This window comes from Aphelocoma coerulescens, chromosome 1, assembly GCF_041296385.1.
Source record: "Aphelocoma coerulescens isolate FSJ_1873_10779 chromosome 1, UR_Acoe_1.0, whole genome shotgun sequence".
In the NCBI taxonomy this organism is placed as follows: domain Eukaryota; kingdom Metazoa; phylum Chordata; class Aves; order Passeriformes; family Corvidae; genus Aphelocoma; species Aphelocoma coerulescens.
In genome coordinates, this window is record NC_091013.1 from 111,058,080 (window position 1) to 111,083,049 (window position 24,970).

The following is a 24,970-nucleotide window of genomic DNA, read 5'->3' on the forward strand; positions in this document are numbered from 1 at the left end:
TTGAGGGCCACTCTGGCTCATGCTGAACAGAAAGCAACTCCAGTGAACATAACAGGATGACTTCTGAGAGCAGGCACTCCTCAGTTTGATTAAAAGCACGTGGGTGAGACTCTAACCCAGCCCAGCCCGGTGTGTGTGGACGAGGGCAGGCACACAGGGTTTGCCTCCTCTGTGGTCCAGCCTGAAGGATGTAACTCAGCTGCTGCACAGAGGCCAAATTAGTACAGTGCTGATTACGAGCTAATATTCCCTGGGAAGCTGCGTGTGCAGAGGAGGGGGTGGGTGGTTCCTACCCTGTCTGGATATACATGTCCTGCAAATCTCATAGCTCTCTTGTGAAAACACAGGATTTAGAACAAAGGAGGAAGAAACAACCTGTCTGTTCACTCAGGCTGTAGCTAAAAGAAATGCACAATACTGGTGGGTACAGAATGGGTTGGATTTTATCTACTGTAGAGGATGAGCTGCTCAGCTGCCAGACTGTAGGACCCACTGAAGGTCAGCTCTACAGGATGGAAAGGCTCTCATGGGCGCTGGTGGGCTGTGGTTCAGAGTATGTCGTATTTTGCAAATTTCCAAATAAAACAAACCAGAAGGTGATTTTAAACTCATACTGAATTTGAAATACACCTCTGTTTAAGCTGAATGGGTAATTATTTTAAAATTTCATAGCAAAATACCATTTAAGGCAGCAAGCAAAGAAATCTAACTGCTCTAACACTTTGATTTTCTGTATCTTCCAAAGCAGACAACTCCGAGGTCACTGGATTAATGCAGATTCAGAGGAAAGAAAAGGAGCAAATATTTCACCAACTATAATCCCACTGAATCCCTTTCAAGTCAGCATCTGAGCTCTGCTAAGTTATTCCTCCTCCACCAGAAGCACCTTTTGCATTGCTAAATGTTGGAGGTCACACTACTCCATTGGAATATGCAGGAAGGGAGCCCAGGTTGTACAAACTGACAGGATCATGCTACAAAATGGCATGCTGGCGTGGAATGGTGTGCTATGAAATGGTACACACAAATAGAAAACATTGTCAGCCACCAAGCAAATGCACACTATTTAGAGAACAAATAATGATACCTGTCATTAATGACATTGTTTAAAAAAAGCCCTTCAGAACAGCTGGGCTGGTTGGTTATGTCAGAGAAAGAGAAAAAGTACCACAAACACATGCTTAAGTAACAAAGAAGGGGGGAAAAGTGCAAATATATACCTGTTGGTGTGAAGGTAAAAGACGGGACTGAAAAATCAAAACAAAATACAAACTGGTTATTAAGCTGAAGAGAGAAAGGGAAACATACCACATTAGTATAAATCTAGCAGACAGCTGAACATAAAACAAATACATATAACTAATCCACTAGTTCAGTCACACTGATATAAAAATAAAACTAAAACTGCAATTCAGAAAGAAGATTTTCTCTGCAGGTACTAGTCTGGAAAAAAAAAAAAAAGGCAAAAAAAGGCAAAAGCTTGATATACTATTGTGCTCCTGAGGGGATGAGACTGTGGTTTAGCCTTTCAAAAATCTTTCAGTTTGGTATTTTAAGTTTTTTCTGAAAATCCTAGCACAAACAAAACCCCCACACTTAATCATTCTAGAATGCAGAATGACAAATTCTTTAACAAAGCCTTATCAAGGTCCTATTGAATCTTATCTGCAGTTCACTAAGTAAATGCTCATTACACTGAACTAATAGGCACACTTAAGTATTCAGTAAGGAAATAATAATCATAAAAAGGAACAAAGAGAACTGCTGTTTTACTGCCTCTGAATCAAGAATGGCACCAACTCTCACTGTAATAAAGGCCCTAAAATCTACTGCAGCAATTAATTTTTGTTTTCAGAGATGAGGCTGTTATACAGAGTTTTTATCTTTCTTAAATAATCACAAAAAAAAAAAAATCTCCCTAGACATAACACGTTTCTACCTTTCAACCCTTGGCTTTAAGAGAAAAAGGTTAACAACAGAACAATGACACTGCTTGACAATCTTCTCTCTCACAGCTACTATAAATCCTCTTTGGATCAATAGGGTATCTAATCCAAATACAGAGCACCAGCATCTGCTCTTCCTATTAGCACATGCTCCCCCTCCTGTTGACAAGACAGTATCGTTTTCCTCTCACTGACGGCAGAACAAGGCTAACATTGCCCTTTCTGATCTAATGACAGCAAAAGGTAAGAGAAACAATCAAATATTCACTAAAATAGTCTGGAGAGAGGAGTTGATCAGCAAAGCCAGCACAGACAGAAAAGATTCTGGCAAAGAGAACAACTTCTTAATCTTATTTTTTTAATAACTCTAAGGTTTGCAGGGAGTGCAGTGTGTCTTGTTATAATTTAGGATACATGGTAGATTTGCCCCCTTTTTACCAAGCCAATTTATTTCCAGGGATATGACACTATGCAAAGAAAGAAAAATGGAGCATTTGCCCACTTCAGGCTGCATTTGCAGCAAAGCTCTTTATCTTGGGAATACCATTGTATTTTCTTTGAGTTAGGCCTTTTCACATAGTCAAGTTTAATTTAGTTACATTCAAAATATAGAACCATAGCAGCAAGCTTTCATTAAAATAGAATGGGCATTTAAACCTGAGCTATTCAAAAGAGGATCAAGAATCTCAAAATTAATTTGCAATCACAGGGACATGAAAAATCCTAAAGCACTGCCTCATTACTCTTCTGTGAGCTAAGTCCTAAACCTAGTTTAGTTTCTTAAGGAACTGAGGAACAGAGGTTCAACTAAAAGAAATCTTATTGCTGCCATATGAAAGAATGACTTAATTCTTAGAGCTTCTATTAATAAACTCTTCCGAGTGTGTAAGACAGCTAGTAGAGTACGTATGTGTGGGAGTAGTGAAGTATTTTAACAGATGACAGGCCTGAAGCTAAATATAAAAATAAATAAATGCAAGCCTGAAGAAAGTTTGGGCTTGCAGTGATGACTTGATGAACTGCCGAGTGGCAAACTACTTTGCAATTCATATTTCACTAAAGATAGGTTTTGTCTTTGAAGAGTACTTGATACCAGAGACACAGACCCTACTTTTTTGTATACTTTCATTTAAATTCCCCCCAAATTACACAAAAGATATTTTTACAGATATTGAAAAACACAGCTGTTTTGAACAATAGCTGATGTCACTGAAGTAACCATTTTTAAGAACAAATTGTATGCCTTTTGCTTAATCATAGGTAGTGGTGAAAGCACAGTGATGTTAGCGTGATAGAGCTGTAGAAAGGCAGTGTGGCAGCATGCTATTAGTAAAACAAAACAGTGCAGGCCAGTGCAGCACTACGTGGGGGGCTGTCCTACCTAAGAAATCCCAGCAGAACAGAATCAAGGGTGGAATTCCTTCCCCATTTCCTTGGCTGCAACTCCACTACAACCACTGTGCCTGGAGTCTACAGTGAGCACTGGTGCTTTAGCAGCACAGAGGACATCTCAACTCTGCAACACTCTGGACTTAGTTCCATGTTCCCACTCACTCATTTGCTATTTTTAGCACTGCTTCTTTTACATGGCAATACATTGCTGCTGTTTAAAACCATTTGTGTTTGATTTGCCTGTCTTGCCCGTAACGCATTCATTCTTGAAGGGACTAAAGAATGTAATCTCAGGATGCCGTTCATACATGAAGATGCATCCACCTTTTAAACCTAGGCCTAACTTCTGACTGCTAAATGTCAAATATAATCCCTCTAGTTCTTCAAAAGAAGGATCTCCCATTTTCTGATTAATTCCAAAATTTACGGTTCTCACTCTACAAGTGCCTATGAGGTACTGCTTTGAGATGTAATGGACTGTAGGCTCAATAAATTCAGCTTTCATTTCCAGGATTAACCGGGAAATTATTTAATCTGGAGGAGTCAAGTTTGTTCCAGAAGATTTTCCAGGTAGAGATTCTACTTTTGCTTCTCAGAGAGTATACTGCAAAGCACTGCTTGACCACTGACAATGTGATATATAAGAAGTATCAATAACGTGAAATAGCAGGAAAATAAAGAGTGCTTTAAATTAGCCCCACTGCTGCCATTCTAACCAAATGCAGATGCAGGATGTGATAGCCCCAGAACTCAGTCCCAGCCAAGGGTCTCACAACAGCATTTATGAAAGGAGTCTTGGAAAGCAGACTGACTGTTGTGCTTTTGCAAACAGCCACACTCCCCTGGAACAGAAGAAATTCAAGTACACGCACCCAAAGTGTTACTGCAATGTACACCACTGTTAGCACTCCCAGCAGCAGGCAAAGCACTGAACAGGGGGACAAGGAGCTACCATCCACCTCGCTCCTCTTCAGATGGCAGAGTGTCAGAGAGCAAGAACCTATTGGAAGCTCCAGCCTTAAACCCATCTTTACATTTCTCATCTGTAGGAGCATCTTTATTAAAAGCTACTCCAGGCATTCAGTTTAAGACTTAGGCTCTAAAGCCAGACTTAGCACGTCATGTAAATATTGCTGCTCTCTGCACTGGCTCCCAACCCACACTTGAAGTAAGCTCATAATTCCTTATTCAAGCCTTAGGAGAACAAGAGACTGATAACAAAATAAATAGGCAGCAAACAGGCATTCAGCAGCCAGCAGACTGAAATAGATAACAGGGCACCTTTTCTGATACCAGCATAAGTACTCGTGAGCCCGTTCCTCTTCTTCCTGTGGCGATACAACCAGATGCTGAAGACCATGAGGATAATCCAACAGGCTGCACCAATTCCAGCAATAAAGGCAGGCTGCTTTACTACATCAGAAATCTGCTGGGCTAAACTGACTTGATCTTCTGAAGACACAGGGTTTCCACGAGAATCTGGAACAGAGACACCCGTAACAGCCAATTAATTTGAATGCACAGCTGTAAAAGGCAGCATGAAAAGAGCTGACATAACTGCAGTCCAGTTTCTCAAGGTAAAATCCTTAAGACTGCTCTTCAAATTCTCTTATTTACAGGCCTAAACAGAAATGGTTTGTTTTCCATACAAGACAGGTACCTCTGATATCACTGACTTTTGTTTGCTTACAAAAGCAGCTAAAATCAGGTACACAAATAGAAAGGCTCATACACTACACACTTGTGGACTGCTGTTTTTTCATTTTTCCTTCATTTTAACAAAGGAACATCAGCTTCAGAAAATTATTCAAAAAATCTGCAAAGAACACACCAAGTAAAAGAAAGCTGTAGTATGAAACATGAGTAATGTGAATGGGTGCAAGTCAGCTCCCCAAACATCCGCTCTCAGAACTGACAGTCACAGTTACAAATTTAAACTACATTCACATGAGGTTCGTATTGAGGGAGATATTTTAGTTCCTGACAGATTACTTAAATCATGTATTACACAGTCTAATGTACTGCTTGCAGTCTCTCAGTCTCTCACTTTGACCTCAATTAAAAAAAGACTGAATATTTAAAAGGATGTAGAAAAGTAAAACTACAAAATAACCAATCCTGCCCCTTAAATACGGATGAAAAACCAAAAGGATAACTAAAAAATTATTCATGAATTGCTAAAAACGGCCAAGGAGTCTCATTAGTAATGAACAAGCAGTGCTTTTCAAAGCAGTTTAGCCTTAAATATCCCACATCAAAATAAAGAACAAGTGTTTTTCCACAGATTAGTAATTTATTTTTTTTAATGAGACAGCACCTTTAAGAACTGGTCTTTTCTGCTCTTTCTGTACCGAACTTTAGCAGGAACCTTCTAGGAACAGCAGTAAGAAGATCCAGTTAGTGACCAAGCTTTCTAACTGAAGTGAAGCAACTCAAAGCCAAAATATTGCCTTCCTGATGCTGTACCACCACAGCGAGTGCTTGCTGGAAATTTCATTACTGCATAGGGCAAGGGCAAGAATTCAAAACCTTTACTCAGAGCAAATATTGCTTTACACATTCCACAGCCTGGTCTTTGAAATACTCACTTTTACTCCTGCATAGATCCAAGAGATAGTTGCTTTATACTATTGACAGTAGTGACATCAAATTCAGAATGAGAGATCAGTGTTTTAAGGAGAAAGGCGCTGTTATTAATCTAATTAATATGAACTATATAAGGAATAAAAACCTATTTGCTTAAAACCTGTTTCTTTTCTCTATGTACTAAGCAGTGAATAGAATTTTTTTTTTTTGATGATGACATCTTACATTATGCCAAAATAAGCATAAATAAAATATAAGAAATTGCAATACAAACAAGAGATGGAATCACAACAAATGATGCAAATAACAAACCTCCTCTGGAAAAGGATGCCTTTTCGAATGGAAATGGTTAAATTAATAACAGCTTTTTCCAGTGAAGGATTCCAGATTCCAGTTTTTGTGACCTTGAAGTCAAATATCTATTTTGCCGAGAAATCACCCCTGCCTTTGACTGCTACCTTATTGGAAATTTTATTTCATATTTCAGCTCTATCTTCTGTGATCCTAAGTGCACTGCCTAGTCTGAAAGTTCACCAGGCAGACTCATTCTTTTCTTACTAATACACTCTTTGTGTCTGCTGGGTTTATGGATTTCATGCCTATTTGTGCAAGGTTAAGATGGGTTGCTTCAGATTTTATGGAGACAGCCAAGTGAAGTTCCACACAAGTGGCCAGATGGGCTTAAATGTATAAAGTATACTGTGACCAATGAATTAAAGCTGTCATCTCATCTTTTGTCTCTCTGCAGCTGAGACCATATTAAGATATGAAAACTTGCATCATCAGTCTCCTTTTCAAAATGAGTCATTTCTGTGTTTTTAAACAGCTACAGTCTTTTATACAGCTTAATGAAATAGAATAAAACATTTATGGAGAGCCTCTGGTCCTGAATAAATAAGAGTGATAAATATTTTTTGTCTCATCCTTAAAATACATATTTTAAAACAATAAACCCAGGAGAAAAAATAATCACGAACTCAAAAACCAAATAAGAATGTTTTCTAAAGATGCCAGCAATTTATCTATACAGAAAGACAATACTTTTGTACACATTTTGCATTGATCAGTCAACATGTGTCTGAATATTATAAAATCCTGGAGAATCTCTTTGAATGTTTATTATTCTGATTTTTAATTAACATTAATTTCATGCTATGGTTTCACTTGTCACTGCAAGTGTTTGAACAGCATAATAATACAGCTGTTTTTAGGAAATCAGGCTCATGGGGCATAGAATATGGGTGGACTGTTAGAGCCATTTCGTAAGCTGGTATATATCTATGCACATGGGAAAGAGAAAAATGCATCTATGTTCACATACAGTCAGACAAACAGCATCAGAGAAGAGGAGATGGAAGGCCTTTCAAGAGGTCACATTTGACTACATCCTACTCCTCTTATAATTCAAAAATAGAAAGTAAGCTACATATAAAGAGAATGAAATTTTGTGACATCTTCATCACTGAAAACTTCTAGGAACGTTATCTTGGAAGCCTTTCTTTGAGAAGGGCATCTTCCCTCTCCCTGTTAGCCCTGTGAGATCATGAATGATCAGTCATGAAAACAACTCTTGAACTAAAAAAAAAAAAAACAACCCAAAAACCAAAACCCTACTTTTTCTTCATCCCAGGAAATTTCTGGCACTTTGACTGATTTATAAATGGCTCATAATGAACACTCCTGTTCCTGCTTGCACTCTTCAGGAAGATGTGCCAAAATAAGAAGTGAACATAAACATTCTATGGCAAAGTGCATCCTACTGCCAGAGCAGCAGCCGCAGCATTTAATGTACTTGAAAATGCCCCAGAGTTGCTGGAGCAGGCTGATCCCACAACTCCCTGAAACCAGCATATTATCACAGTGACTCATCCCTTCTTCTACCCCAAGATAAGAGCTTTCTTTTTAATCACAGATAATGTTGCTATGGCAGTTGCTCACAAGCAACTTGATTTGAATGTCTTGAAGCTCCAAGTTTCAAACTTCAATGAAAACTAATTAGAATTTATATAGAGAAGGACTGGAACCTCTAATCCTCCAATATTAAATATTCATATAAATAATAATAATAATGTGAAAGCCAACATTTAAGTTGCTAAATGATAAATAAAAGATTAATATCTATTTAAGATTGGAATGACAAAGATTCAAAAAAGACAGGAAATCCAGGTTCACAGGTGTGCAAGCAACCTTAACTTTGCCTTGTACATGTACAAGAGCCTATGGAATGGTACTTTTCCATATGCATGCCTCATTCAGTATACAAACTGTATAAACAGTGAGTAGGAATATCTAAATGATGGTGACATTGCTAATTTGGGCAATTAAAAACTTGAAAATCACCTGAAACCTGTAACATGTTGTCTGAGTGTGTTCTCAAATATATGTGCATGATGCATTATGAAAATTATTTGGTAAGATATTACCAAGGTAAGGATATGCTATTTTGTCTGTTTTCTAGATGTATGTTTCCCAAACTGATAAAATACCTTTTGTGCACTTCAATCTTATACAGCTTGAGGAGACAGCACCAAACTGATTTGGAAGGGTTTGCCGTGAGGGTGAAAAATAAAGATTACTTTCTTCAAGTTGTTTGCGGGCCACAAACAAAAATATCAACAAAAAACCCCATACAACTATCACACTCACAGTACCTTAAGGGCTGACAGAGTAATATCCTGCAGGAATGCTAGCTAGTTCACAAATCACATCTCCTAAATGAAGTAATTAGAATAATAAAGATTCAATGAGACTTTCTTGTGTTTTGTACACTTGAGACATCCACTGGTTGAATAATCCACTCAACATTCACAGTAATTGTGTAGACATCTCCTAATAAGTAACTGCATACCATATATTCACACAAATTATGTGTTTAAGAGTAACATTAGCTGCAGTTGTGGGACTTCTCAGAGCTGGTACTGAAAACAAAATACATCACAACCTGTTCCAGTGTCACTCCTTATTTGTCAACAAGCATAGGTAATACTGCCAAGCTACCACAGGTAGTGTCCCATCACTCTACAAAAGCTAGGCTAAAGATCAGCAAAAAAATTGTTTGCTAATTCTCATCTTTCTGTACAGAGAATTTTTGTAAACAATGTCTTTAAGTTACATGTTGTGACAAGAAAAAAAAAGTTCTATTGAAATTGTATGACTTTTTTTCTCCACGGCACATTGTTGTAGGCATAATGTAATGAGCTGTGGTTAGGTCTCACTAAGTTTTTTTCCTTAACACCAAAGCTTTTGCAGTCTTTCTTTATATAAAACATCATATTTTACTTTCAAACAAACAAACAAACATTTTTTCAGTCCTTGGTGTTCCACAGAAAGCTTTAAAAGGTCATTCAAAAGCCAAGAGGCAAATTCAGAAGCTTCACGCAGGGTGTTTTAAGGAGACACATAATTTTTCAGTTGATCTCATGATTTTATGAATAACAAGCAAATTATTTCGTTGGCTTGTCCCTGCTGGCACAGGAAGTCTGGGGTACCACAGCTCAGTGAGCTGCTTCGTGTCAGCAGAGACGTGGAAAATGAAAGAGCTCCGAGATTACAATTTGTACCTGTCTTTGTAACAGGTTAAGTGTGTGCACAGGGTCATTTATCACAGCTCAGCTGATGCGTGGGACTCGATTGCACGCCTCAGCTCCCAGGGAATCCAATGTCTCCTGTCCTCCCCTCTCGTTCTGGAAGGCGGCCCCCGAAAGGCGAAGCTTCCTCCTGTCACCCACCCGGCTGAGACTCTGCCCAGGCACGTCCCAAAGCCACAAACCTGCGAGCATCCCACAGGGCACACAGGCTCCAAGAGGAGACCCAGAGCCAGCCAGTCGCACGTTCTGGTATGAAAAACACATTATAAGGAGATAGGTGTGGGACTGTACTGAAAAGTACTTGTTCCAAAAGGGAACCTCAGAATCACACTGTTATTCTGTGTCAGAAATGCTGTAGCTGGAAGCTGTCACACAGTTCTTAGGGCACATACATACCGGGTGTCAGGACTGTTTCAAACCTTCTACAAGGAGCATCTGCAGTCCTCTTTCCTCTCCCTCCCTGGCCTTCCTTCCCTCCCTCTGTAACAATATAATCTATTGCTGGTGAAAAGTGCCAACTGATGACATCAACAATTAATTTTCTTTCCTCAGAAAGCTACCCAGAAAACTCTGCTCCACCCCCATGCTGGGAGCACTTCTAAGAACTAAGAATCCAATTCCTTGAGGGGGCTGGAGGAGAACTTGCATCACAGAGCAGAGCTGGATAATCTGCTGCCATTTTTCTACCTGGATGATTTTAGGTTGATCTGTACTACCAGAGTGCTACCTCTTAAATTTAAGCACTAATTTTCAGCATCCTCCTGCAGTTGCTGAAAGGGTTGCAACACCATCTAGATATTTCTTTGTTCAGTTTCTTATGGCATGGATCTCCACAAGACTCCTGTCTCCACATCTTTGCCATGTAACAACCAAATTATGGGATTTACTACAGTACACCCATATTTGGCCATTCCACTTAATTAGAGGCAAGCAGTGAAAGCAAACTCCAACCATGAGGAAATACATGTATTCTACCAGACTTGCACATCTGATCACCTTTCAAGGTGTGGGATCGCTTCTTGTTTTTATAATATAATGCCAATAAAGGCCAGGAACACAGAAGTGGGCAAAACCCTTACCCTGACAGTCTCATTTGTTTCTCTTTTCACGTAACAAAACCTTGAAGTTGTTATCATCAGACAAAAGGGGGGAAAAAAAAGAGTGGTTATGGGGCCTCTGGCTTTGAACATTTAAAATTATCCTCATAAACCTCAGTAATGCAGCATTTTCAAAAGCTAAGGTATACAGAATAAACTTGATTTTGACTGGTTATAGAAAGCTGTGGATGGTGGGAGGAACAATCTAACAAATAACTACAGGGTTTTCCAGTAATAATTCCATATTAAAGGAATATCATACAAACTGTGTGCAATTTTATTGTAAAATCTCCATCACTGTAATTGGGAATCATATACCTGTCAAATTTAAGTAAGATAAAGATGGCCTTTCTCTTAATACCTAAGGAAATGTACATGTAATTTTCCACATTAGTTGCTCTGTCTTGTTTCCACATGCTCTCAATTATAGATTTTTAAATACAACAAGTGAAATAATAAGGTAGATCTACTAATGATACAGAGATAACGGGACATGAAGTCCAAAGCAACATGCTGAGCTTGCTTTCATAATTATATACTGCAATGATAAGATATTTTGCTCCAGGCATACTAGTAAAGCAGCATATGACTATACTTAAAGCTACTTTAAATAATCTTCAGCTAACCAACGGCAAAGACGCATTTTTCCCAGAAATATTCAGGAGCAATGACCCTGGTCAGCATTTATGACAGAGATGTTTGGTGTAAATGAGATTAGAAGGTTGAATTATAGTAAATCATTTGTGTACATCTTTTTTCCAGTACTCATATTATTTACTAGCTTTCACACATAGTTGATATTTATTGTGCCTAATTTTAGGACACTTGTTTTTTGCATCAATAACGATAAAATCTGATCAAGACAAATTACATCCCTAAAGTGAATCAACACCTAGTGATTCATACTCCCCTCCAAGTTTTATTTCACCAGTCTTAAGGGTGAAAATTCACTTTGAAAAGTCAACAAATGAAAAGCACTGCCCAACTGGGAGATTAAAAAAAACCAACCCTGTGTTGTTTTAATCCCACCTTTAGAATGCAGTTCTAAGGCAAGTTTAAAACCAGAAATGCCAAATCCTGCTATTCCAGAGATCAAGTAACACTATCTATTTCACTTGCCTTGAAAGTATTTCTGGTGCCATAAAAGATGAACGTAAACAGAAATCAGCCAAACCAATAGGCAGGATTACCAGGAAGCTTACCTAACTGGATAAACTGGGGATCGCTTTTCACTCCAGGTCCTGCCCCAGTGCTTGCTGCCACTTCCACACTGTACCGGATCCCAGGAACGAGGGAGGGGATGACTACGGAAAAGGTGGTTCCATCCACTGTCTTGTTTATATGGTATCGACTTTCATTGCCAAGGCACCAGACCTGCAGGCAAGTAAATGCATGGTACACGTCAATGTTCAAAATTCAGTGCTGAAGGATGAGAAGAAGGACAGTTGGCACATTCTTTTCTCCTGGATAAAGAAATTTACACTTTGTCACTGTTCTAACATCTGCAGCCGTGGACTGCTGTCCTAGGCACTCTATGAATACTGACAAGATACTTCTTGTTCCAAAGAGCAGCTCCAACTACTACCATTATTTGATGAGTTTATCACAATTCATTTAGAGTTCAACAAGTGCTAACGAAATTACAAGCATTCATACCAGAGAAGAAATGAGGGAAGCTCCACAGCCAAGAACTATTCACACAAACAACAAAGTAAGAGCATTCAGTTAAATGAATTTGCAATCCTCTTCTTCAGGAATTGTGTGTCACTCAAGTGCATGAGCAAGTCTTTCATCACATGACACCCTAAGAGAACTGATGTCATGCTGGAATCCAAAAGGTTTTGGTTTTTCTTTTTTTTTTTAGATGGCAGCAAGAGGCAAATATGGAATGTTATGCTGTCTTCTAATTGAGACAACAGCATGACATCAGATCTCAGTTTTTGGTTGAGTCCAACATACATGTCTAGTGACTTCAAATCACCACATTATATATTACATCAGTGACATTAAATGGCTGGGGGAAACAATATGATGAGATATCTTTATCTCTTTAGGCCTGAAGCATTGATGTGGCAAATGCTTTTAGGAGGATGGTTGAACTCCCAACTGCTATTTAAGGTGAAGTAGCAGCTAATCTACATCTGCTAAAAAAACCCATGAAGCTTTATTATTTCCTTTTTGTCCCCTTTCCACAAATGTACTCCTCTACAAAGAACATTTATCCAGAAAGTTAAATGAGTTAAATTCAATACTTTATCTGTAACGAAGCAAACTTGGCTGAGAACAGCAGCCTATCTGAACCTGGGCTGATTGTACACAGGAGGGAAGATTTTGCTTTCAACATATGGAGCTCCTAAAAGATTTAGTACCCAGATAGCTGCTTTAAATCCCTTGTGCAATTCTGCTGCTGGGGAGATTGCCAGGTGAGGGGGATAGACTTTCACATGTAGAACAATTGCTACAGCCCTTTCTGTACAGCCCTTTCTGCCTGGACACTGGAAATTTTATCTCACCTTCAGGACATTGTAAAGACCCTCTTTCCTTCTCTGGATGCCAGACTGAAGCAAGGCTAGTGGGACACTGTGAGGATGTGAAATGTATTTTAAGTTCCTTTAAAATCGAATCCCAACACAGGATACATGTAAGTGCTGCTGCAGAGCAGGTCAGAGCACATGAAGAGAAACTCCTCGTTGTATTCTGATACTGCACAGAGACTGTTTCAATCTAGGAGTAAAACTATTACTAATACTGCTCTTGTATCCTAAAGGATAGTCATGAAAATGCTCTTATGTAAATAAGAACTCAATTAAGTGAGGAACAAAAGACTTAAATCTCCATTTTGACTTAGGTAATTTTCACAGAAATTAATACTGCCACCTTGTAAAATGCTGCATGTGCAAACAATGAAAACCATTTATTTTGTACTTGTAATCATGAATTACTAGTTCAGAAAAAAAGTTTTTGTTCTTAGGCACTCAAGTGCATGGAGAAGTGCATGAAACGAGACTGTCAGGTTAAACATCAAGTTGTTCAGCACTTGCCCTCCTACATTTGATTGCATACATAAATAGGCAATTGAAAATGAACATTTGGAAAATTATAAAAGAAGAATGAATTCACATTATAACAGGCACATAAGGAAGAATTAGTATAACGAGTTTCTAAGTTTGTGTTAGGGAAAGAGAAAATTACTTATATGCTATGCATTTGAATTTCTGGGGATTTGCGTGTGCTACTGACACTTCTTCAATTAAGACAGGATCCTTCTTCCTATTTATTTTATCCTTTAATTAAAGTAGGTACACTTTGTACTGGGGTGCTGAGATCTTTGATCTGGGGTGCTGAGAAAATAATGAACTGCCCCACATATGCATATCTTTTTTTCTTTATTTTCTAAGAGAAAACAGAAGATAGAAAAACAAAAATGAAAGAAAAAAGAGAAAATTTCACAAGACTTCCATTTGAATTTTTTTCTTGGTATTAGTTTTTAATCTCAAATCAGTAGTTCTGCATTTATTTAGTTTTCTTGACAAAACCAGTAATTACATATAGCAACTTGAGTAGGAATGGAATATGTATTTTCACATATATATTTTTTATGTCTGTTTTCTGTCCATGGTGAAAAGCACAAAGGAAAATAATAACATCAGTGCAACAAATATAGATGCAAAACGTGGCAGTGTGCCATCTGCTGCTACACAAGCACTACAAGGTGCTTGCTCCAGCACCTGGTAGCCTGTCACCTCAAAATCCTCAGAGGTGGGGTAGGGATTATATCCACTCAGAAATGTAAATTTCCTGACTTTTATCGTTGTGTCCTTGCAACTGTAACATTCCTCTGATTCAGTTTCTTACTGGAAATAATTCCATCTCTCCAGCTCAAGGTCTGTCTTTAAATGGAAAAACTTCCCAAGTATTTTTTCCCACTACATTATATTATATATCTGAAACTAGGCCATAAACAGATATTTTTTTTTACCAGTTGACCAGGCTCTGAAAAGGGTTTTATTATTCTAAATTGACCTTGAAGCTTAGCAATCTCTTCCCTTTCCCATTTTTACTGAGAGGAAAAAAAAATTAGAATGAGTTTTGATGGCTAGGAATATGTTTATAGCACCGTGTTTAAACCTGAAAAATAGCCAAGATATTCTCATTTAGAAGATTTTCTCAAAAATGTGCATTTGCAAGGGGCTGACACCAAAGTTCCTGCCTCTCTATGGCTACAAAGCTTACTTCATATCCACAACTAAACATTTAAAACATCTCTAGCTTGCTTAGGAAAATAAACGTCATTTACTTTGCTATGTAAATTATCACCAAAAAATTTGAACTGCAAACAGTCTACGTTCATAAATGAATAACAAACAATAAATATTTTTAATGTACTTTCAATTTGTTAAAAATTAAACAACATAATGAGAACTGTGTTTGGAAGAAAAGAAAAATTTCTATGCACTAATAGATTTATTATCACAGAAGCACATTCTTGCCTTGAAAGTTTTCCATTTGTTTTAACTACCCAGTTACGCGTAATTTACTCAGATCTTAACACTGTTAATTATTATCCCTGAGATTTTCAACTCATTAAGCCTGTTTATATTTACTACCTACCTTGGCCAATGTCTTAAGAGTCACAAAATGGTTCTCCAACAGGTATGGTTCCCTCTCTCCTTGTGTGCATTTCCCAAGTTATAAAGAAGGCAAGGAGGGAGCTGTTTTAATTAAGAGTGTTGACCCCTTGCTTTGATTTACGGAGGCTATTTTAATTGCCTTCCACCACCTAGGCAGAATCACTAAATACGGAGTTGGATTCCAAGCAGTGATTTTTCTCTCCCATTTTCTCTGAGTAACCAGAAGATGGAGCCAAGCATCCACGAACAGCCCATCCCCTCACTACCTGGCCACGCTCCCTCTGCCAGGGGACCAAGCCATGCCAGCAGTACCTTATATTCTTGAACCATCCCGTTCTGGTTGTCCTCGGGGGGTGGCTGCCAGGTGACCACGATTGCTGTCCCGTTCCCATCGTTCTTAGTTACTGAAACACTCTGAGGTGGAGCACTAGGAGCTGTTTGTTCAGAAAGAAAGACTGAATGGTTATGCTTGTCACACCCACAAGAGAGTTTGTTTAAGTGGAAGATGGTTTCTGGGCTCTACAAATGCAATCTTTTGTGCCTCACCCTTCACTGAGGGCAGTTTGTGCCCACAAGGTAAAATGATACAGAAGGAAAATGTATAAACCAACAACCAGGCTCTGAGTTCTGCCATAGTCTTGCTGTGCAGGCCAGGAAAAGTAACACTCCAAATTATACTTTCCAAGCTCAGACACCCATTACCTGCATGTCACAGTCCCAAGCACTGAGTTCCTCACTGCTCTCAAATCATCTCACCTAGGATCAACGGTTTTGAAAATAAATCCTATAAATAGTCCCCTGATCAAGTTCCTCTAATGTGTAAAAAATACTGAGTAATACAAAAATTATTAAAGTCAGGGCGAAAGGTGTTAGTATTAACATATTTATAATAATAATAATTTATGTTTTGCATTTGAAATAGTCCTTCTAAAAAGTGGATGCTTAGCTGATGCTTAGGATGAATGCAACTATGCACACCTTTTGAACCACTTGCAGCAACAAACTGGAGCTGCACAGCACTTCTAATGGAGAAGGAAGATAGAAAGGGGAAGGTTGCTCATCCTAGCAGAAATACCAAAATCCCTATTCAGAGGCACTGGCCACCTTGCATACTTGCCTGTGCAGCAACAAAAGGAAGAGCTTTATGAACCTTGTCTTTTCAGCACATGTATGAGATGGAAATACATAATTTAGGCCACTATATCTGTTGCCCGCATTCATCTTCCCATTTGGTCTCGCTGATTGATCCAGATATAAAAGCCTTCTAAAAACCATGGTTTCCATTCCCCCAGCTACACTGCTTTGATGATTTCTGTACTGTCTGCTATCTACTCAAGATAGTGATTAGCAAGTGCTTGAATCTGACAGAAGTCACTTGTGACCAGCCCATGAACTCAGCAGGGAGGAGTGCACACACTGCAGGGAAGATAAAAAAGCGGATTTCCCATTGTGTGTTGGATGGATTTTTTGCACATCCTTCTCTCTCTGTCTCTCATGCCTGGCTCAGAATATTTACTTCTGTGTCACCAAACAATTCACATAATGATCAGTCCGACACAGCCTCCTCTGCCACAGATTGCTGCTCTCAAACAGCATGCACTTCAAACAAGATCAAATAATGAACATATCAGAGGGAAGCCGGCCAGGCTGCTACTTCAAAAAGGAAAGATGAAGACAGTCTAGCTCCTACTTGCCTTCTTCCAGGGTCTTTGCAAATTTCACTTCACTATCTGCTCCCTGAAACTCATTAAAGAAAGGGCGGGCCTTGATTTCGTAGTTTACACCTTTCTTCAGCTCTGGAATGATAACACTGTTTTTGGTTGGAGTCCTCACTTCAAAGATTAACCACTCTGATTCTCCATAAGATGCTGGTGTAGGCCGGTACAGAATTTTATATCCTTGAATATACTGGGATTGCTGATCCACCTGGCAAGACAGCAGAACACAGAACACATCCATAAACAGACAGGAACCAGGGGTGATGCCCGTGACACAGTGCACGTCTCCTGGACTATCCCTCATGTTATTCAAAGTAAACATCACTGCCAAAGCAGATAAAGGCTCCTTGCATTACAACAAATTACAGGCCTGATTCACAAGTGCATTAATCTCTTTGATGCTCGTAGAACTGTGCTGGTTTCCCTGAATTTAGGAAGGCATTAAAGGAGGATAACAGAGTTGTATAATATGCCCCAGCTCCATGAAATGAACAGTCTTTGTATCCATGGACAAAAGAGCTCAGCACAGGTCAGACTGCTGCTCACCTGAATCTGCACAGCAGGGCTGGGGGTACATGGGGAAAGGGAGATTTATAGTGCCACAGCTCAGGGTGATGAATATGGAGATCAAAGAGAGAGCCTGTCAACTCTCCCGACATGTGGAAGCTTCCCAAAACCCGTGAAATGAGCACTGCTTCCTGCCTGCTTCTTTTTGGAGAAAGCAAATTGAGAGGGTGGCCAGCTGGCACTGTCTCCATTGCTGTGGCTGGGCTCTGTCAGAGGGCAGATCTCTCCAAAGACTTCCCCCATGTCCACCCACTCAGTGGGAGGCTCTCTGCTGGAAGGAAAGGGCCAGGTTCCAGGAGGGAACATAAAACTCAGTACGGCAACATGGATGAGACTTGGAAAAGCGGATCAAGCTGATGGCTCAGTGGTCCTGAGCACTTTGTTCAAACTAAGGCAATTTTATACCAAATATATGGAGAAAGAGATCTGAATGGAAACAAGGGTAGATCCAATATGTTTGCCTTTAGCTGAAATAGAAAGCTACCTTATACAAGTGATCTGTTGTGGAGCATTCACTATCTTTTTAACTACTGGTTTCAATTTCTGATGAATAAGGAAGCCCAATAACAACCACAATAAAGTTTTTAAAGTGCATCAGATTTTCCCTGTTTTCAAAAATCTCATACAGTGGTGTAGTAAAACCATGTGCTTGCAATTTTACTCCAAAGAGCAACACATTTCATTTTTAATAATCACATAAAGAATGCATGTGTTAGCTGAAACTGAGGTAATGCTTATTTTTGAAATTGCAGAGAAGCCACAGGCCACCCAAGAGACTGACAAAAGCTGCCTGTCTGAAAAGGTTGTTCTGTAAGTAAAGGTCAAAAAGAATTAGCAAGGAACCTCAAAGATGTTTTAATGTATTAGTTAAAACAAGAGATTGCCTGCTGCAGGTGGCCATACTGCAGGTGAGAGTATAATTAATTACTGTGCAACACAGCAGATATTATTGGTGTTCTTGCAGCATCGAGGAGCCCTGGTTGTGGATCAGGACTCCTTTGGGCTACAGCTCTTCTACAAAGTCAAAATGCCTTTTGTTCCTGTTCAAAATACTCTGCCATGGCATGGCAGGAGCTACAGCCCATGCTGTCCCACACTATCCCTGCCAATATACTGGAATGTTCAGATGGAAGTCATACAAAGACCTCAAAGCTCACTCCTTATGGCTTTATTTCTGTACGTGGCATAATTATATCCCCAACTTTTTCTTAATTCTGCATTCCATTTTAAAACTGACCTTTGAGTTACATTCCTCAATCCCTCATTTCCTCTGCTATATCCTCCACGTGGCCAAATTCCTGCTTTCCTACTGCCAGAGCAACATCAATATGACATTGCCTTTTACATCTCTTCTCCCTGCACCCTGCGTACTCAGTGCACGGTAGGAAAGGATAGGTTCAGATGAGGCTATCTGATTTGGGTGTGTTTGTTAGTGTGTCTGTAGGATGGAGGTAACACTTTCAAACAGAATTATGCAGTATTTCTCTCTGCAGGTGACTGACAGACAGGGAATTGCCCACGTTATCTCATTAAGGGACTGATACACGTCCTACTGAAAGCAGTGCAAAGGCTTCAAATGACATGACTTAGGAGGGCTTTGATCACTCCTTTAGCTTCCAGAGGAGGACTCTGAAACCCTCACTATATCGTAAACAGCACTCTCTAGGGAGACAAAGATGGAGAAAACGGGACAAAATTTAATGAAGTAGAAAAGCAGAGCACAAGTAGCACTTCTCCCAGAGAAAACCATTTGCAAGCATACAGCTTCTTAAAGTGTGTCCCCGCTGCAGCCAAAGCAGTACATCCCAGCAGCACATGTAACCACCAGCAGGACACAGATTTATACTCACAGTCCAATGAACTTCAATTGAGGAGGAAGAAAGGATAGTAGGGTTGTGCAGATGTAGCACCACGTCACCCAGCTCTCTCTGGACCTGCTTGTGATCCACACCTTGACTTGTTGGCGGAACATCTGCAACAATTTAAGATTGCATTCTCACAAGTACACATGATTGGTGAAATAAGTACATGTAAATACAAATGGGTATGTCAGAAAGTATGTGATGCTATCACTAATAAAGTTTACCCTAAGTACTTCCTAATCATGTAAGAAAAAACCACATGAAGTATTTTCTTGAGCAAATCACCAATGCTTAGGTAATACCAACTCAAGTCACTGCACTTCCTTTGACAGAGAGAAACATGAGGGTAATGCTGCACAAAAAGACACACCACATTCATGGATTTGGTAAAGAGCTACAGCAGCATCTCTTTATTCTTTCCTGCTGGGAAGAGAAAATGTTCCGTTGCCCACTGCCCAATCCAAGAGACCAGGAAACCTACACAGAACAGGAAAAGCAGAAGCTGTGTCTTTAGATAAATTCATGACAAACTTACTTGGAGTTAACAAAATAATGTTAACAACCAGAGAAAAGAAAAATTAGTCATATGGCTGCAGCTTCTCTAATGGCAAGAGGCTTCTGTAAACGAGAGGCAGAGCACAGCTGAGGGCTGTCTGGATCGTCTGATATTTGGTCTATCCTATGGCTGGAAGGATTATTCATATGCATGAAGGGACAAATTCCTCTCAAAACACGCAATGGTACAATGAAACCACATAGTTTTTGCATATTGAGCCCTTGGAAAGCATTTAACTGAAATGGAATGACTGTCAGATGTGTGAAATTTACAGGGTAACCACTAAGAGGGCATCTAAAACATGTACTGTGGAAAGCAGAGTAACATAGTTTCTGTTCTGAGTTCACATCTCACTCCTTGATCACTTCATCTTAAACAAATACCATGCTGACTATGGCTAAAATGCTATGACTGGAAATTTATGAAAAGTACTTGTAGTGATTACTGCTGAGGTTAATGTGCAGTCAGTGAGTGACAAATCTGGATTCTTAGCAAGCAACATCAGTAAAAACAAAACCAAAAAAAAAGCCTCTACTGTGTCCCTGCTATATCCCCATGTAGTATGTTCTGCAAACAGTCTCACAGTATTTCCCTCCTCCCAAAGTTTGAAAGCATTAAAGATAAAAGCTTCTGTTTGGGAGCACTGCCTAAATATCACCCTGCTCAGAACAGGGAACAGTAACAGGAAAGCCAGTGGAATAATTAGTTCTAGCTTTGCTAGTCGAAAAAGATTAGTCATCCACCAAAAAAAAAAAAAAAAAAAAATCAAACTGTTCCCAGGCTCAGCCACTAGTACATCTGTGCTATACAATGATGCTTGTGCTCTCTTGTTTAAGCTCCAAGCTTCCAAGACAGGGACTGTCAGTGAAAACACCCAAGAATGTGGTTGTTAATGTTTGTAAAGTGCAAAGATGAAGGCAGTAGGAAGGTAGTACTGAAGGGATGAAGGTAGTACTGAAGGGATGAAGGCACTGAAGGTAGTAACCTACATTCATCTTCGTTAGTGGACTGAACATGCATTTAGGACTAGACTACACCGCCCTCTAGACAAAAGTGAACTGGGAAATTGTTGCTTAGATAGACCACAACTTAAACAAAAATGAAATGGTATTGGAAGAGGAGCAGAACTGCTTTAAAGAACTTGACACTTGATTACATTTCCTTCGACTGGAGAAAATTTTATGTGTTAGTTGTTATTGCCACTGATGTATTATGTGGCTCCTGGGTTTTCAGCTCTACTAGGTGCCCAGAGAACAGTGAAGCTTTTCCATGTCATTATAAACCATTCAGTTGAGTGAACAGAACATTTGCTGTTCCTCAGAATCAGCTCAGTAATCAGTTAGTTTGGGACAGACACAATACCTCTTCTCATCTCCAAAAACGAAACTACACTACATGAGAAACAGGCTCGTGCAGTTCTATTCCCAGAAATCAGGAATCACTAAAAGGTTACTAAATCTCTCCTTGGTAGCAGACTTGGGAACCTGTGCAATCCTGATTTTCCATGGGGCTGTGACTCTGCTGTCTATACATATCCACTGAAATTGTCACCCATCAGGAGAAATGCATAATACCAAAAGACAGCAACGTGAAACTGGTCACTCCCCAGGGGAGATAAGACAGACTTGCTTTCAGACCAACTACACAAAACATGAGAAGTCACCAAAGAAAAACGCTTTGTTTCCTTTAGACAACTTCCTTTCAAAAACCAACATGTTCTTACTTGTGCAAACAAAGAAACAAACATACAACACAGACACTCTTAATAAGCCAGTGGGTCAATTTCTCCAGTAAGTAGGAAGATCAGAAAAACAAACAAACAAAAAAAAATACGATCTGTATCACTTTTCCTTGAAAAAGAGTGTGTCTAGTTTTCCCCTTCTTAAGAATCTAAGCTTTTCTACTGGAAAAATGCAGGCTTCAGAGCTACAATGCTTTATTCCCTGTACATCACCCTAAGTGTCATTTATTGGCTAGAGTGAACACAAAGATAGTTTTAATTTTATGTAGCTGGACTCAGCCCATAGCTGGACTTCAGTCACAGCTGGAGACAGTGGATGACTCCTTCACTCACTTCTACCCAGACTTTTCTCCCACTTGGCTGTGTGTAAGCACTGCTTTCTACCCTGTTTTACTTCCAACAGTTGTACTACAGAAATACGTCTAACACACTGCCGAAACATCTTTACTGGTTCATGATGCCAAATTCCTTCAAATTTCCAACTTTTCTCTTTCCTAATACAGCAGAAATCAACTTAGATTACATGCTGTTTCTCCCCCTGTCTCAGTCTTAAGCCTTATTTGATTCACTGGACACAGTAATAACATTTCCATGGAATTTGAGGATTTGTGTGGGAACTCAAAAAAACCAGGGATTACCTTGGTTGCTAGCAAGAGCTATTCTGCAAGTTGGAACTATCTTTGGATAGGAGATACTTGAGTTCCCTTAGGCAATGCAACATGCTGTCAGAGTCTATGTTATAGAGAAATACAAGTTTAAACACTGTATTTTATGTAGCATATATTATAGCCAGGCTAGGTAGACAGTCCAAAGCTACCAGAATTCCTGCATCTGGTATTGCTTAGCCAACTTGTGACAGCTGCTGTGGACACCCAAAATGTTCAGTATCAAGAAGTTACCTTGAGTTTTCACTGGATCAGATATTTGGCTTGGGTCGCTCAGCCCGTACGCATTGGCTGCTCTCACAAGGAAGAGATAAATTGCATTCGGTTTTAGCCCTTTAACTGCAAAACTCTCTGTTTTCACATTTTCAGCTACAGTTTGCCAGCTGCTCCCTGATGCATGGCTAGAGATAAAACACACAACAGCAGGTTAGCATGTGGTTCTTTAGCAACACATTACACGTAAAGATACAGACAGCAAGATCACACAAGACTCATATACCTGAAGGCCTCAATTATGTAAGAGGTTGGTGTTGCACCTGAATTCAAATTAGGTTGCCACGACAACGTTACTGTATTTCTGCTGACATCTGTAACCTCGGGCTTTGATGGAGCACTAGGAATCAAGTTTGGGTCAGTGGGTCTTGGTGGCTGCACTGGGACTCCAAACTCTAACAAAAGGAGAGAGAAATGCTGAGTACGGACAGGAAGCAGCTGTCAGCTAAATGCTGCTCATATCTGCACTGGCAATTTATGACAGAGTCAGATAACTTCTGCATTTCAATTGCTGTTTTTTCTTCATGTACTTTCTCCACAGAGAGGAACCCTAATGGATTTACCTTGGACCTCTATGTATGCACTCCATGTCGCTTCGCCACTCGGGGTTGAAGCAATGCAGGTGTACCGGCCGGTGTCGCCCAGCTGAACGGGAGAGGAGAAGAATAAATATTTGCAACAATCAGGCACTCAGGGTGCTAGAGAAGTAATTATGGCTCTTTGTGTTCCCCCATGAATATGGATAAATGTATTAGCCCGCAAAAACTTCGCACCAGAAACTTCTTCCATTAGAAGCTACGATTTTGACAAAATAAAAATGGGTATTTATTTCTGAGCAGTCACAAAAGAAATGCTGCAGATTCTAATTTAATATTAACTAATCTGTGATGAGCAAACTGAAGGCCATTTCCTGTAGCATTTATTCCTTACTCTGTAGAGGTCCTAACAAATAAATTGAGAAGGAACTCAGATGACAAGACCCCATGCAACTGTCAACCTTCTACATAAATAATGCCAGGGAATTTATCAGGACTGGAGAACTGGAGAACATGTCATCCTTAAAGCAAAGCGTAAATATTGCACAGGGTACATATGGGGCTCCTGTGTTAGTATAAATTTCACTCTGCAGCAGACCCGAAAAAGAATCTCCATATGCTATCCTCATCCAGTTCTGAATGTTGGATTATTTGTCCATATGTGACTTAATCACATTTCAAAAGAGTTTCTTTTTTTGCTCCCAAAAAAGAAATGCTATCCTCCTCAGGTCCCAGCCTCAGCAGACAAACTGAATGGAAGTGATCAAAACTCAGAGGTTCTAAGCCAGTCTAACTTGTAATTGGCAGCAGGACAACTCAAGGGAATGTGGTAAAGTGATGTATTCAGCCTAATTTAAAACAAACTTACTACATTTCAAACCACAGATAAGATAGCAGAGAACAGCCAGGATGCTACAACTTCCCATTTTAGAACATTTTAGAGCATGTAATGCATGACTAGCAGCAATATTGGCCAGGTACTATAACTCCCTGAGGAAGCCAGGTATTTGACAGGTGGTTAACCATTTTAAGCTTTGTTACACTGATTAGTGAGCATGTTTAAACACTGAAAACTCTTCTGAAAAAGCTGTGTACAGGGCTCTATTACTGCATATGCTAAACAAAGGTTTTCTTTAACAACATTTGAATTAACTACATCATTTTAATCTATTAGTGCTAAAGCCCAAATAATGTAATGATTTGTCTTACTGAAATATTCCCCTTCATGTTTTAAGTACCAAGTAATTCCCTTAATTAATACCTCTAAAGAGCATTTTTCCTTATGAAATCAGAAATAATGTGCCCCAGGCAGGTGTTATGCATAAAGAATGTACTATCTGAAAACATGAAGTATCAAATATTTTAGTACATTTATGTAACATTTCATTAATTCTAAATGTAGGGTTTACTACATCAGAAATGCCTGGAGGTGAAGGCACAAACTGAAACAAACAACCAGAAAACCCATCTGCCAGTTCAGGCTACCTTGGCATATCGGATCTGCAGTGCTCCTGTCTCCAGCTGCTTGATGCGAGAGTCTTGGGTGGAAATGAGGATCCCATCCTTTTTCCAGAGGATAGTGGGCATTAAAGTGCCTGTGGCCACACAGTTCAGTACTAAAGTACCATCTACAGCTACAGTCTGATTCACAGGACCCTGCCGAATGACAGGGGGAGGCCGGTCTGCAATCACTGCCAGGAGGAACAACAGGAAAGACATTTCTGCAACTGGAAGCAATTTTCTAATCATCTAAGCAACAGCAGTTGCTCGAGGCTTTGAAACAAACTAAAAATAATTAAACAAGTAATTAAAG

General features: G+C 39.5%; 1 protein-coding gene across 18 annotated transcripts in view; it reads right to left on the reverse strand.

The window, feature by feature from the left end:
* Nucleotides 1–24,970, reverse strand: part of ROBO1 (roundabout guidance receptor 1) — a 654,072-nt gene that overhangs the window by 33,229 nt on the left and 595,873 nt on the right. For 17 of the 18 annotated variants that reach the window (XM_069024504.1, XM_069024524.1, XM_069024532.1 and 14 more), the window contains 10 exons: nucleotides 24,643–24,848; nucleotides 23,185–23,266; nucleotides 22,848–23,016; nucleotides 22,583–22,749; nucleotides 19,375–19,496; nucleotides 16,934–17,165; nucleotides 15,552–15,673; nucleotides 11,811–11,982; nucleotides 4,620–4,817; nucleotides 1,221–1,247 (listed from right to left, as the gene is read on the reverse strand). In XM_069024504.1, the coding sequence (XP_068880605.1) occupies nucleotides 1,221–1,247; nucleotides 4,620–4,817; nucleotides 11,811–11,982; nucleotides 15,552–15,673; nucleotides 16,934–17,165; nucleotides 19,375–19,496; nucleotides 22,583–22,749; nucleotides 22,848–23,016; nucleotides 23,185–23,266; nucleotides 24,643–24,848 (1,497 nt within the window). The remainder of the gene's footprint in view (nucleotides 1–1,220; nucleotides 1,248–4,619; nucleotides 4,818–11,810; nucleotides 11,983–15,551; nucleotides 15,674–16,933; nucleotides 17,166–19,374; nucleotides 19,497–22,582; nucleotides 22,750–22,847; nucleotides 23,017–23,184; nucleotides 23,267–24,642; nucleotides 24,849–24,970) is intronic. The other variant, XM_069024552.1, reaches the window with a different exon arrangement.